This window comes from Manacus vitellinus, unplaced genomic scaffold (genome assembly GCF_001715985.3).
Source record: "Manacus vitellinus isolate BGI_N305 unplaced genomic scaffold, ASM171598v3 scaffold_38_pilon, whole genome shotgun sequence".
In the NCBI taxonomy this organism is placed as follows: Eukaryota; Metazoa; Chordata; class Aves; order Passeriformes; family Pipridae; genus Manacus; species Manacus vitellinus.
The window spans coordinates 1,488,610-1,503,608 of NW_021940526.1; the positions used below are offsets into that span (position 1 = coordinate 1,488,610).

A 14,999-nucleotide genomic window follows, 5' to 3' on the forward strand; every position below is an offset into this window, starting at 1 on the left:
ATTCTCTTATTGAAGGAATTTTCAACCCCACTGGCATACCTGTTTGAGCCAATACTTTAAAAACTCCTTGCACTGAACAGATTAGATTGATATTTTACAGTAATGCCTTCTGCCAGGGAAGCATCCAATGGGAGTCAGCTACTATATGGATTCTAACACAGCTTGCCAAATTTCACTAGTGTTTTCAATGTCCACACGAGAAATTGCCCATTAAATTTATAGACCAATTTTATGCTAACTGTACTCATTACAGTCTGTGAGGAAACTAGGTAATTGGGTTGTTGTACTTCTATCTTTAGAAATAAATTAGAATTCCTGCTTAGTTAGAATAATTTAAAATGTCTGACTGTGCCTGTTCAAAGCATCCATTAACAAATGCTGGCTTCTCCTCGACTTCCCACTGCATTAAACAGGCCATTTCTGTACACAAGACAAAGCAGCTAATCAACTGGAAGTTGAAAATAAATATGCAGGGAGCAGGCACACAAACCACAGTGTTAAAATACATTTGCCTTATGCCAAGATTCATTTGTAAATTCATCAAGTGTTACACTTACGAAGTCATGTTGATATGTTTTCAAGATGGTTAACTGCTCGAAAACAAATAATATTTACAGTGCAGTTAAATGGACTTATTCAGCAATACTCAAAGGCACAAACTGAACCAGTGGGTGTACAGAAGCATTTGTGTTGCTGCAGCACTCAGGGCTGTGCTCTGGTGAAAGGTGGCCCTGCCCACGGCAGGGGGGTTGGAACCAGATGAACTTTAAGGTCCCCTCCACCCCAAACAATTCTAGGAGTCTGTGATCTGACCCTCAGATCCTTTTACAGCAAAAGGGCTCTGATTTCAATTCTCAAGATTTCTAAGATTATGCACAGTCTTTATGTGACTGTTGCAGTACAATAAAGCCAAGCTGAACAGCAGAAAATGCCAGAAAGGAGTGCAGAGACTGAGTAATTTCTTATTTGTGAAGATATACTAATCCTCTGCAGGGAATCACTTCCCTGCACTCAGGAAGCCTTTGGGTTCATAAACCTGAATCCTTTCCCAAAGAGGAACAATTAAGTCCACTCCAAACATATCTCAGAGGCTAATAAATAATCATACTACTACCTTCTAATTTCATATCTTTGGGATAGCTAACCACAGAGTTATAAATTAAATTCTATCTTCTAAGGGATAATAAACTTTTAGCTACCAGCCAAAGTTACCGTGCTGTAAGATGTAAGAAGTTACCATGTAAAATGTAAAAAATTACCATATAAAATGCAAAAGTTACCATGCTGTAAAATGCCCTGAACAGGGATGCAATCATCCAATCCATTCAGTGTTCAAAGTTTCACTTTCCACACAATAAAGATTCAGTGGTTGACGACGAAAAAAAAACACAACTAAAAAACCCAAACCAAAACTGTGAGCTCCTACTTGGAAAGCTCACAAATATAAACAAAAGAACAGATGTTTTAGTTTGTTTTGTGAAAGGTGGTAATGGAAGATCAGTCATCCATGCATCAAACAAGTGCTCTACTGACTCAACAGCACTGTGACAGCAGCACAGCTCCTCCTGAGAATGCCTCCAAAGTCAAATCCTGGGGGCAAAATCATCTGAGGAATGCTTTGTTTAAGATGTGATTAACAAAACCTCTTGGCAGTAGCTTTGCTATCTTTTGGAATTCCAGAAGTAATTGTAGGTAAAAGAAATTCCCAGACAAAAAAAATCAGGCATGGACAGAATCCATGTGTGCTAAGTGTTAAGTGGACACTGAGTTATGACTTTGGCTTCTATTTTGAACTTGGCTACCTATGAAGTTCAGCATTCATTAACCAACTAAATCTTGCTACAGCTGCTGCCCCAGAACAGCAATATTACTCTAACATTGGGCATTCTGCTGTTGAGTCAGAAAATATACTGCCTGGGAATATAATCATCAAATTTAAAGTGCTACTTGATGGGAATTACATTTTTAGTTTAAAAAGTGAAAGTGACTCCGATATTAGGAAATAACAGCCAGAGTTCTGTGACAGATACAAGTTCTGCATCAAATTAAAGCAGTCAGTAGTTCTAGAACTGCAATAAAGTAATAGATCTTCACAAAAATAAAATACAGTAGAAAAGAAGTGGGAGACTTCAAAACATCCCTTAAGCAGTTTTTGAAAAGAAATGATGCTCCTGGCACCTGGATGCTACAGCAGGACATAATTTGTAGAGATGAGATGATGGAGGAGTTAAAAAACGGGTGTTACATAAAACCATCAGTGGCTCAGTTCAGGGAGAAAAAATTCCATTATCATCAAAAACTTCAAGTTACTCATTATTAAACCTGTTACCCAGCAGATTCCCTCAGTAAATTGTTCATTTTGTATAGTATTTCTATGGAATATGTAATATTTTAATATTAGGGTGCTTTACCTTAGAAGTAAAGAATTTAAGCTTAGAGATTCAAACCATTTCAATTAAAGCATAGACTAAATAGTCACTTTTTTTAGGTTGTTGGTTTGGCTAAAAAGGTGGTATTTTATATACAGGATCATAGATTGGTTTGGGTTGAGAGGGATGTTAAAGCTCATCTTGTTCCAACCCCCTGCCACGGGCAGGGACACCTTCCACTATCCCAGGTTGCTCAGAGCCCCATCCAACCTGGCTTTGAACACTTCCAGGGATGAGGCAGCCACAGCTTCTCTGGGCAACCTGTGCCAGGGCCTCACCACCCTCACAGGAAGAATTTCTTCCTATCTAACCTAAACGTGCCCTCTGTCAGTTTAAAGCCATCACCCCTTGTCCTGTCACTCCATGCTCTTGTAAAAAGTCCCTCACCAGCTCTCTTGTAGCCCCTTTAGGTACTGGAAGGCTGCCAAAATATCCAGCTGAAATGTATCCAATTCTAGTCTATCACAAACACTCTGAGGCCAAATAAAACTCCCCAGTATTCATAATTCACTGCTTCAAAATAAGGTTCCAAACAGGAACAATTTTTCCAAGAAGGACTTTGTCTCTTCCTTTATCAATGTACCTTGTACCCCAAGGAACAGCTGCAGATCATGGGGGAAATCCACATGGACTAAAAAATCCTGGACATCAGCTGCCACAATAGAAACAAGAGTGAAATGTAGGTGAACAGAATACCCCAAACCAAGAGGCTGTTTGCTCAAAATCTGGTAAGATTGTCTGAAAATGAAGACATGAAACAGTAACCAGGCAGTTACCAATAGACCTCAGGTGGGAAAGAAGAATCAGCTTAAAAATCAAGTGTAAAAAGCACTAACGCTTCTAACAGTGAGATGAGAGCAGTGAAAACCTGGTCTGACACCAGGAAGGTGCTCCCTGGCACCTCAAGCTCTGCTGAGGCCTGAGGGAGAATCCTCCCCTGCGTGCCTGGTATGGGCTGGGAGCACAGGGAGCAACAGGGACAGGCTGCTCCTGAGGTGTCACCTTCTGTTAGAGGGACAGAGGGGAGCACAGACCTGCAAACTCAGGGTGGGGAGCTGCTGTAGGAGGGTGTTCAGGTATCTGAAGATTTTGTAAGGGTCTAGCAGTCTGTGCTATTGCTGCTATTAATCCTGCATGTATAGTTCATGGACTAACAGTTAATTACAAGCCATCAATAAATCACCCACAACTTCAATTCTAACTTGATTTAAGCCACGAGTTGTTTACCCCTACAAGCAGACACTCCCTTCAGTGTCTTCTGCTTCACACTGATATGTGGCCTTCAGCTAAACTTAACTGTCTCAGATTTTTTATTTTTCTTTTTTTATTCTCTTTTTCCTTCACCTGAGGGCCCCCAAGGTATTCAGGAAATCAACCCATGAGGTACACAGGTCACATTTGCTTCAGTTCTCAGACTGATTCCAATCAAAGTACTGCAAAAATTGCACTCCCCCAAAGTAATGGCTCCAAAACCTGGGCCAAAAATAGGTCATGTCTTTGAAAAGTAGATATTAAATTCTTGGGTTAGACAAATGAAAATTTAAGAAGTTTAACATATATGCTAGCTTTCTTAAACAAGATGCTCTAATGAATTTATTCCACTAGATCAGGTTTTTGCTCCAGGAAACTCCAATTAAACACCATATGAAAGCTTGGCATGTTTCTCTCCCTCCAACTGACAGAGTTCAGTGTTAGCTCTTGGTTTTTCTAGAAAACATTAAAAGAGTGTCATTCATATTTCTTTTTTAAGCAGAGTAAAAAAAACACAGTTAAATTTAATTCTGTATGCTTCACTTCTGTACTTCTGCTGATGACATTTTTATAAATTAGAGGTAATGAAGGATCCTTTCCCATGTTTTAACTTCACAAATTCTCAGTCTTTTGAAAGCATAGAAGATAGGGATGAGATTCTAAACAGACTTGCATAAAACTACAAGATCTGTCAATGTATAATCAAAGACACAGCCCAAGCAGACTCACTGATCTGTGACTCAGACCCTGAAATAAAATACTAATATTCATTAAGTGTACACATGCTTCTTCTAAACTTACTTTTCTTTATGGGTTCCTAACTTTTGATTAGTCAAAACAATTCTTTTTTCATTATTCTGTAATCAGGAGGAAAACATTCAGTATTGTATATAAAGATTTTTCAAATTAACTAAGCTTACAGGAGACGTTATGTCACCTTAGCAACTACTTTTTAGAAGTTACTTACTCTGCAAAAGCTGACTCTGAACATGCACTCAGAGTTTAAAATAATTTCTAGGCTAGCAACTGGCAACCACATTCTTCTTCATTACAATTTTAGAAAGCCATAAAGACTTAAATCTGAAAAAGAGAATTAAAAGGAAACAGAGCCTTATGTGACAAAAACAGCTTTTCATAGTAAAACAAGTGTTTTCAAAGTATTTCATTCAAGTGACTAGTGGAAACCAGAGCAACCTAGAATTTCAAGAACAAATACTACAGGAAAAAAAAAACATAATTGCAGTTAAAAATTCATTTAAAAGGCAGTTATTTAAACACAGTTAGCCAGGGAAATAACACCTTACCCGCCAGTTACACATCCCCCAATTCCAGCCAACACTGCCCCAATACCACATTTATTACTCCTCACTTCTGCTACTCCCCAGCCTTTTTCCAAATTAATGGAATATCTAAATTTTTCTTCCCCAAGTGCTAGGAGGCAAACCACTCATCTATTTCTGTTCAGAAGGTACAATTCCCCATTACTTTGCTGTTTACATATTCCATCCCTGAAATATGGAATCAAAGAACTGGAAATCCTTCCTTTTCTCCTTAACTCAACTGAGCACAGTAGGAGCCCTTCTCCAATTAACATTTACCCAGCACATTCCACCTCCTCATTCCCTCAACACATCTGAGTCACAACCAGCTCCTCAAGTGACTGGAAATTAACCTACTAAAGTAAAAAAAAATGTCTAGAGTTATATTAATTTGGCACAGAACTTCACAGAAACCTTCATCTGGGAAACTGGAGAGAATCCCCCAGAAATAAGGGAATTTTATTTAAGCCGGGGAAGATCTGTAGAGAGATGCAGTATCTGGTATTGAATCCACTGATGTATTTAAAAAAAAAAAAACAAACAAAAAAAAAAAGAGGCTTTCTCAGAAATAAGTTCTTGTTTTAGATTTATTCTTCAGAGGGCCATAAAGGTTATCAGACCATTTACAGCCTCTCCCCCCTTTTCCAGGAGGGTTGCTCTTCTTTTATAAGGAAAAGTAAAGATGAACTCGTTCCCCTTGAATAATTATGGATTAGGCTTGTAAGCAAATGCAGGACAAAATATTCCTGCCCTCCTTATTATGATGTTTTGTACCTTTATTTCCTGGTAGACAAAATAACCCCCCAAATTAGGACCTTACACATAGGAAGGTTTCTGCCTACCTGGCCTGTTGGGTTTGCGCCACACACAAGTCCTGTCAAACTCCACCTGCTGGATAACCTTTAAAAAAGACTAGGAAAAAAAGCTTTAAAAAGGCTTAAAAAACCCTTTTGTTCCACCAGCATTGATACACCACCCAGATACTATGACAAAACTGATTGAACTGTGTATTTGATAATATATTCTTCATCCTTTTCTTTTCTACCAATCTCTATCTGTGCTAAAGTCACATGGAATCTCTGGGCAGATATTTTTCTAAACTCCTCATGTTAATGGGCCATATTTTTCACTAATATAAATTTTTCATAATGTGTTTATAGACAGGAAAAGTTATAGCTCAATGTCATAGCTAAGGAGATAATTATACTTCTTGTTTTCAGCCTCTAACACAGAAAAGTAGAAAGTAATGTGCAAACGTAATTTAAAACTAATATCTACATATAAAGTATCACCTTTAATTATTCAAATCTCAAACACTTCAGACAGTAACTTTTTACCCATAATTTCCAACCAACAAAAGTCACAATAATCTAGATATTTTTATTTGCTGATATTTTATCTTATGGATATCTTATAAATACACCTGTCATCATTCTACTTTTACAATATGCCATTCTTTATTATGATCTATCATCCTTGAGGAATAATTAAAAAATAAGGGAGGCTGAGATTCACCCAAGACTTGCAAATCATACCTGGAGTAGTCTGTGATACAGAAATGCTGGAAGAGATGTTATTTTTGAAAATAGTAATTTCATCACAAGTTGGGAGACCATGTATTCATTTAGAAAACTGCTCAAATATTTCCCCAGAAACAAAAAATAAACACCATGATGATGCTGTGGCAGAGGCAGTACAAAGCCATAAAACCCTGCTGTGTGTACATCATTATCATTTCAGAATGTCATCACTACATAAGTACAAGTGAAAACCATCTGCAATGAGAAGTTTTATAGAAGCTTCCAGACAATCATTATTTCTGGTGAACAACTACTTTTTTCCTCTTGAAATAAGTCCTTCTATTTTTGCCAGATCTCCAAATGAAACTGTTGCAGAACCTCTCTGGGCTGGTTTTGCCTAAGGGAAAAAAAAAAAAGGAAGTAAAAAATAAATATATATAGGTCTAATTTCAAGTTAAAGTGTTTTCTAGAAAGCTTTTAAAGCATCACTTATTTAAAAAGTCAAACAGAAAAGAGTTCAGTGTCACACTACCTGTGATTCATGGTATTTCCAGCCAATCATGTAGTAGATCTGAAAGGTGGCAGGTACTGAACCATCACTATTTCCATACATTTCTGTTGGGGAAGGAAAGGAGACAGGAAAGGTAGCCAGAACATCAGGTTTAGGAAACACTTAGTTCTCAGAACATCAGAACTAAGTGTGACATATTCATCATAATGACTCCTGGTGAAAGATTTGGGACAATAAAAATATCTCACACCGTTGCATCAACACAGTTCAAACCCTGTCATTATAATTAAGGTTAAAAATAGCTTATGATAATGGTATTTTGTTCTATTCCAAAGTGTTTGGGGTTTTGGGGTTTTTTTTTGTGGGATCTTTTTTTAAACAAAGCTCAGAGAAAAAGACATAGAAAAGAAGTTCCTTAAGTCATTTCAGGTGAAGTCATTACCTCTCAAACACTGACCTCGGTATACTGCAGCAGCTGCCAACATTGTCTCCCTGTGCAGCAGAGGTTTTCTATTCCAAGAGCAATTACTCTCCCCCATACCTAAAAATATGTTTTAGCTTTAAGAAAAAGAAGATATAGCACATGCCATGAGTTAAGTGTCATGCACTAAGGACAGATTTTTATTAAACCACAATAAGTACAGAATCCTCTGCATTTCACTGGAAGAGAGCACATACCACAAATAATTTGGTGAGTTTCTTACCTGTAAGAATCCAGAACTTTTAATTCTCATGCTTTGCAATTTACAGTTTGCACTGCTAGGAATGATTTCAAATTATACTTCTTCAGCCTGAGTCTTGAAACATTTAGGCTTTCTAGTATAACTTATTTTCAGAAGGAGTACAAAATTCAGACACATCACCATATTTACACATACATCTTAGGATGTATTACTATCCTAAGAGATTTTTAATAAGAAATAAGCCAACTATTCTAATCTCCTTAATCACTTACAGCATCTGAATGTTCCTGATGAGGATAAGTGTCATTTTCATTAAGGAATTTCTCCAAACAGCAGTTGATCCAGATAAGAAATGCCCTGTTTTGTTCTGTAACAACTGACTGCATATGAGCAATTGCTTTACAATCCATGACAGGTGCAGTCAGAATATTAACAAAATTGTTACTCAGTTCTTTGCTGAATACCCTGATAATCAGGTTCACAGGAAGAGTTAATATGTGGGATACAGGCTTCTGTCTCCCTTTCAGGGATTTCTCCACCTTCCCCTGAACAGGCTCGTTCCAAACGGGAATTCAAGCGAAGCAGAAAATTTGTAGCAGGCCATAAAGTAGCAAACCTTTGACTTCTGCTTCCCAACACAAATCTGCTGAGAAGCACAATCTCCTGACTCACTGGAGAGCAGGAAAAAAAGTAATGTTCCCACTGTTATAGTAATTTATTATTTCTTTATATTGTTGTAAGAAAGAATTTTTTTATGATGAGGGTGTTAAGGGACTGGCACAGGTTTCACAGAGAGGTGGTAATGCCCCATATCTGAAAACATTCAGGGCCAGGATGGACAAGGCTCTGAGCAACCTGATCTAGTTCAAGATGCCTCTGCTCACTGCAGAGGGCTTGTACTAGATGGTCTTTAAAGATCCCTTCCAACCCAAATGATCTGGAGTTAAGAAACACACAGTGAAACTCTTCTGTGCCTGCCCTAGTGATACAGAAAACATTTATGTTTCCACAAAGAATATACTTGCCTTGCAAGTCCTCCATGACCTCAAACAATCCTGGGTAGTTGACTTGGATTTCATCAGTATCCTGCAAGAATTGAGAAGCTCAGTTTTAGAGCACATCAAGCTAAACCAGCAGCATTATGCCAACCTGCAGAGCTGTTAATGGACTATTCCCTGCCCATGGCAGAGGGGTTGGAGCTGATCATCTTTAAAGGTCCCTTCCAACCCAAACCATTCTATGATTCTATTCATCTGCCTCTTCTGCTCAAACAAGGTATTTCTCAGAAGAACATACTGCCCTAACATTTCTAAAAGGTTTTGCTTAGTAGCCCAAATACAACCAAATTTTAATCGAAATGCCATTATTTTCTTCTTGCTTTCACAAGAAACAGCAAGTGTCTAAAGACTTTTCAAGCAGATCTAACATTCTCTGACATTTCTCCAAGAAGACCATCCAAATTCTACTGGGCCACAAGCCAAAGACACACTTCAGTTGGTCCCATTAATCACCACAAAGCCAAGAACAGCAGCAGCCCAAGCCACTTCAGAAGCTTATTCAGCAAAGGTGCACGACACACAGAATGAAGCAGCACGTTACTAACGCATTAGCAAACAGTGATCTTTATATCCAGCAGCTCTGGATTGTTCAGTGTGGTTGTTCTGTTGTTTGTAATTACCACAGTCAGGGTGTTGAAGCCAGCTCTGGACAGCAGATGTCCCAAGTCAGCGACAGCAGTGAAGGGTGACACGTGAGGGGCAAACCCGCCTTCCCTCTCCAGCTCTGCCAGCTGCAAAGAGCAGCGCAGCTCGTACAGGGTGTCCCCCCCAAACATTGCTCCAATGAACACCCCATCTGGCTTGAGAACGTGGTGGATCTGCAACACAGAAACAAAAGTGGGGTTTGACATTATGTAATTAAGAAGCTCTTAGGAGTTTGCTTTTTAATGAACTCCAAAGCAGTTGTTTTAATAGTTGTTTTAACAGATCTTTAACATTGAGTACATTCTGCCACAGCTTCTGGTAACAATGCAAACAAACAATCTGTCTGAAAAAGGACTATTTTTTCTTAAGAAATACTAAATCTCAAAAAATTACACTGAAAGTCAGGAAACCCAGAAAGAACTTTGGAAATCGAGAGTAAAACTATTTTCAGTGGGATACTCCTAAACCAATATCCTCAATCAGTTTACTGCTGAAAACAGGGTAGATTAAGACAGATTCTGCTTGTTTTTACTTTGTCAGATGAGAGCAGCAAAAGCACTTTTTAATGCCTTGATTTAAGGAGGCCTTAATTTCCAGCAGTGATCTTTCCACTTCTGAGTGACAACAGAGTAATGCAGCTTTTATTATGCCTACCCCTACTTATTTTTAACTGGCCAGAACAGCAACATCACAACTCAAACACCAAACTGCTTTCTTGTCTCCTAAGTCCTAGTCCACTAAATTCACGCTTCTTTTCCTAAGAATTGGCAGTGATCCCTGGTTTAGATATCCAGAAGAGCCTTATTAGATAATCAGGCTAACAAGGGTGTTTCTTCTAAAACTTCCAGCACTTTAAAAGAAAAATATTTTCAATTCTTTTTTAATTAAGTATTAATCAAGCTACTTTTCCTACGCTAGCAAAAAAGCCTTTAATAGACAGGTAAGAATATTAAGCAGTTAAAGGCAGTTTCCATTAGTTAAAGCCAGTGGTACCAGCACAGGAAATGAGCATCCATGATGAAAGTTGGCCAAGAAACCCAGTTCTCCCCCTGTGTGGGGCATTATATTGTATTTACTGTGGGAGTAAAAATGTCTGACACTCTCTAGAACGCTTAAATTCCAGTGAAAATTATATATTTCTTTCCAAGTATTTTTCTTTCAAGTACTGAAAGCGTTCCAAATTATTATTTCCATAACAACAGGGTATTCCTATTCCTGCCGACAGGTGAAAGAATAGCACTGGAATGACTGATTAATTCAAAATAAATGAAAAAAAAACAAAAAACAACAACCAGGTTAAAATACTTCTTGTTCCAAGGTTTTGATTTGACTGAAGTTTAAACCTGCAGTAAAGAGATGAACTAATCCAAAATAAGATTTTTTTTTTCAGAAACAGTTTTGGTTTTCTCTCCTCAACCAGTATTTGCTTGACTTCAAAATGAAAAAGCCTTTCTCTGTGTTGCCTCAGGTGACACTAGTTACCACGATCACAGCTGTTGAGAATTCAAAATATTATATAAACATGTTGTTTCAGTTATTTATTCCAAATTGATTTGAGGCAGTAAATTAGTAGCAATATCAAGTGATGCTCCTCAAGCTGCCAAGAATATTGCAAAAAATACTTGTGTGCAATGTGAGCTATTTCTGTGCCTCTTATTTAAAGAAAATCTGGAAATATTGAGTGCTCTCAATGCAAGTGATGGCTTATAGTATTAAAAAACAGCTTCTTACCTCTTTAAAAGCTTTAGGAAGGTCATTCACCCAATGCAAACTGAAATAACAGAAGCATACATTTTCTAATCATATATTTAATAAAATTTACGGAATGCACCTAGTTTCTCAAGCTGCAACAGTTCTGAAATACCTGCCTAAAAGTAGTATTAAACAAAACCAAAAGTTTTGTTTAAAGGTAAAAATAGGAATTTTTTTCCTTTTAGGTTTTTTTGTTAAATTGAGAAGATTCCAGTCCTGGAGACTAGTTTGTCAAAGTACAGGGAAGAGAGAAACCACAAATGTTTTAAGGAAAACAAACCAACTAGGAAGAAGGACCAGAAGTTTTTTCTAATGCAGGCTCATATTAACTATTCAAGTACATTCCCTACTGCTCTTTAATGGACTATTAATCTATTTTGGCTTTATTTTCTTTAAGCTACTCTGAAAAGAATGTTACTTAACATTTTTAACAAAGCAAAAATAAATAAATAAATAAATAAATGATTAATGCATACCTTAAGCTGCTAACAACAAGGTCAAATGTGTTTTCTTTGAAAGGAAGGAATTCCTCATCAGCTACAACCTTGACCGTGGGGATTTCAGTTTCTACAGCATTTTTCTAATGTTGGGTTAGAAGAAAAACAACACCAGAAACTCACTTCTTCTGCTTTCCTGTATTACAGAATTGAAGCACGTTAACGGCCTTCAAAAAGCTGCTTACCAAAGCATTCTCTGCCACATCAACTTGAACAAGTTTTTCAACTGTTTCCTGAAACAAAATTTTAAAAGTCTATTAAGTATTTAAATTGTTTCCTAAGTGGACATAAGTCGTTTTTTTGGAACGTTTACAGCAATCTATTACAACTTAGAAAGCGTCCTTTCGTCTCTTGATAAAAGCTTTATATAAAGCAGAAAGCATTTTCCCCTACCCAGCATGGCACTTATTCCCAGGGAGAGTAGGTGAGGCAGAAGGGGTAACAGAAAACACACTCTGGATTTTTAGGCCTAAGTTTAGCTAAATATAAGCCATATATATATATAAATATAAATAGCCTAGGAAGCACCTTTAGTTACAGCAAGGGGCGTGAAAGCAAAACTGTGCATGGCTTAAAAGTTTTCATAATTATGCTTCTCTTTAACAACTGTGTCAAATAGATTGATCAAAAAACATGTATATTCCTACTCAAAAGTAAAAGTCATATAATGGAGAGCTTCCTTTGCTCTGTCATTTGTCAGGTTTTCACTGGCAATAAATTAAGAATGGCCCACAAAACACATAGCTTTGGACTATAACTACAGGTGTGAAAGGGAGAGGGGAGGAAGATTTACCTCAAGACCCAGAAGATTAAGTTATAACTGAGCCCTATTTGAAAATGGAGGGATGCATATGAATTCACTTTAAACACTTTCAATGAAGAGCCAGTACCTTGGTTAAATGCTGCGCTATATAACCTCGTCCAGAGCCAACGTCCAAAGCCAGAGGAAACGTTCTGAAGGACAAGATTAGCAAAGCAAAACACAATCAGGACATAAGAACATTTTATGTTTTAGACTAAGTTAAGTTTCACCTGCTAATTCCTAAAGGCCTCGTGAAACTCAACCCGTGGAGCGTCCTCCTGTGGGATCAGGGGTTCTCACCTGGTGATGTCAAACACCCTGTCTGCGATCCTGCCGCCGACCTGGGGGGAGAGCTCGTGGTCAGTCAGGATCAATTAGGCTGGAAAAGATCTGAGACCATCGAGTCCAACCTATGACCCAACACCATCTTGTCAACCGAGTACCACGTCCAGTCTTTCCTTTAACACCTCCAGGGACGGGGACTCCATCACCTCCCTGGGCAGCCCCTTCCAATCTCTAATCACCCTTTCTGTGGAGAAATTCTTCCCGATGTCCAACCTTGACCTCTCCTGGCACAGATTGAGACTGTGCCCTGTCAACTTGTCACCAGTTCCCCGGGAGCAGAGCCCAACTTCCCCCCGGCTGCACTCTCCTGTCAGGGAGTTGTAGCGAGCGAGAAGGTCACCCCTGAGCCTCCTTTTCTCCAGGCTGAACACCCCCAGCTCCCTCAGCCGCTCCTCATCAGACTTGTGCTGCAGACCCTGCTTTGTAACAGAGAGTTTGAGGAAATCCAGAGTGTGTCATGTACCAGCAGCTCTGCAGAAGGGCTCAGAGCCACAGCAGCTTTCCAGTGGTTTGCACACAAACCAGAAGTATTTGGCCCATTCAGATTAATTCTTGGAGGGTTTCTGTGGGATATCTGGGAAGAAAATCTCTGCAAATATACCTGCCTGGAGCAGGTGAGTGCTGCTGTCAGTGCTCTGGGAAATGAGGCAGTTAAGGACATTGAGAATAAATGTCAAGAAATTGCAAAGAGAGTCACCTGCTCATTATTTTTATAAGCCCTTGCTGAAAGAATGCTTTTTGAGGTAGCAGGCGATAGCACTGTGAGCAGCTTAAATGTCACGTCTTTTTTTCTTAATTCACACCAGGCAGAGGCATCTGCCTGTTACAAGTTTCTGATAATGAAGGGCATGTAATAGTGACCACCCAGAGCACAAGGGAGCCCTGTTTAACATGCTCAGCCTTCCTTGGGTGTTCATTACAAAGCCTGATGCAAACTCAGCCAGCCCATTACTGCTCTGCTTTTTATTTGGGGGCCACTTGAGCAAGTTGAGAGCTTTGGTCTTTGAGGGGAATCTGTTTACACTGAAAGCCCTTGTGCATTTATTGTAAGTGGTGTTGGGGGCAGGAGGGTCATGGCTTCAATCAATATGCTGCTGCTGGACTTGGGAAACAGGAGGAAAAGCATCACTGGTCTGTCCAACATGAAGATGGGGTGTTTGGAAAGATGTGGGACTCGTTTGCTTCAAGCACTACTGAGAAGCATTACAGAGGAACAGTGAGTGGCATTTCTGGGGTAACAAGGCCTCTCCCAGCTTTGTGCACCAGGCAAGCAGGCAGGAGGGAGGTTGGGTGTGCAGGGAAAGGGGGATCAGGACCTGATGTCACAGAATCATAGAATGGTTTGCGTTGGGAGAGACCTTAAACCCCATCCTGTTCCACCTCCTGCCATGGGCGGGGACATCTCCCACTAGCCCAGGTTGCTCCAAGCCCTGTCCAACCTGGCCTTGGACACTTGCAGGGATCCAGGGGCAACCACTGCTTCTCTGAGGAACCTGAGCCAGGGCCTCCCCACCCTCACAGGGAAGGATTTCAGCTCAGTGCAGGCTCACCCAGGCTCCAGAGCTGGCTGGGGTCTGGAAGCTGTGAGATAAAGCCAGACCAGTGCTCTCCCATCTCACATACCTGCTCAGTAGTGGGGTAGCATTCCCTGCTGCCATGGCCAGCAGCTCCTCTTCTGTCCACCTGTTCCCAGCTTGTAAACTCCTGGGATCCTCTGCCTTCACCAGACTGATGTCCCAGCTTTAAGACACCAAGTTCATGTGTGCCCCTGGATTGTTTATAGGCACACTGGTTCATAGAGGAGCTGGAGCAGAACAGTTCCCATGTCCTGGGGTGGGCTGTAGGACTGGCATGGCAGGTCCCAGCTCCAAATGATGTCTATACATTGTATAAATGTCTTTCCACTCCTCTCTATGAATACAGGCTGTGAGAGCTGGGGTTGTTCAATCTGGAGAAGGGAAGGCTATGGGGAGACCTTAGAGCCTCTTCCAATGCCTAAAGGGGGCTTCTAAAAATGAGGAAAGGCGATTTTTTATATGGGCAGTGATAGGTCCGGGGGAATGGTTTTAAACTAAAAGAAGAGAGATTTAGATTAGATTTAGGAATTAACATCACCCTGTGAGGGTGGGGAGGCCCTGGCACAGGTTGCCCAGAGAAGCTGTGGCTGCCCCTGGATCCCTGGAAGTG

The 14,999-nt window shown here is 39.7% G+C and overlaps 1 protein-coding gene across 1 annotated transcript; it reads right to left on the minus strand.

Annotated features, from left to right (window-relative positions):
* Window positions 1-6,256: 6,256 nt before the first annotated feature.
* NDUFAF5 (NADH:ubiquinone oxidoreductase complex assembly factor 5) lies at window positions 6,257-14,609 on the minus strand. Its single transcript, XM_029961631.1, has 11 exons — window positions 14,436-14,609; window positions 12,768-12,808; window positions 12,556-12,619; window positions 11,851-11,898; window positions 11,645-11,748; window positions 11,148-11,187; window positions 9,392-9,589; window positions 8,739-8,799; window positions 7,488-7,571; window positions 7,052-7,134; window positions 6,257-6,916 (listed from the first exon to the last, which is right to left on the minus strand). The coding sequence occupies exons 1-11, from the start codon at window positions 14,607-14,609 to the stop codon at window positions 6,830-6,832; spliced, it is 984 nt and encodes a 327-aa protein (XP_029817491.1). The 3' UTR covers window positions 6,257-6,829.
* Window positions 14,610-14,999: the final 390 nt, after the last annotated feature.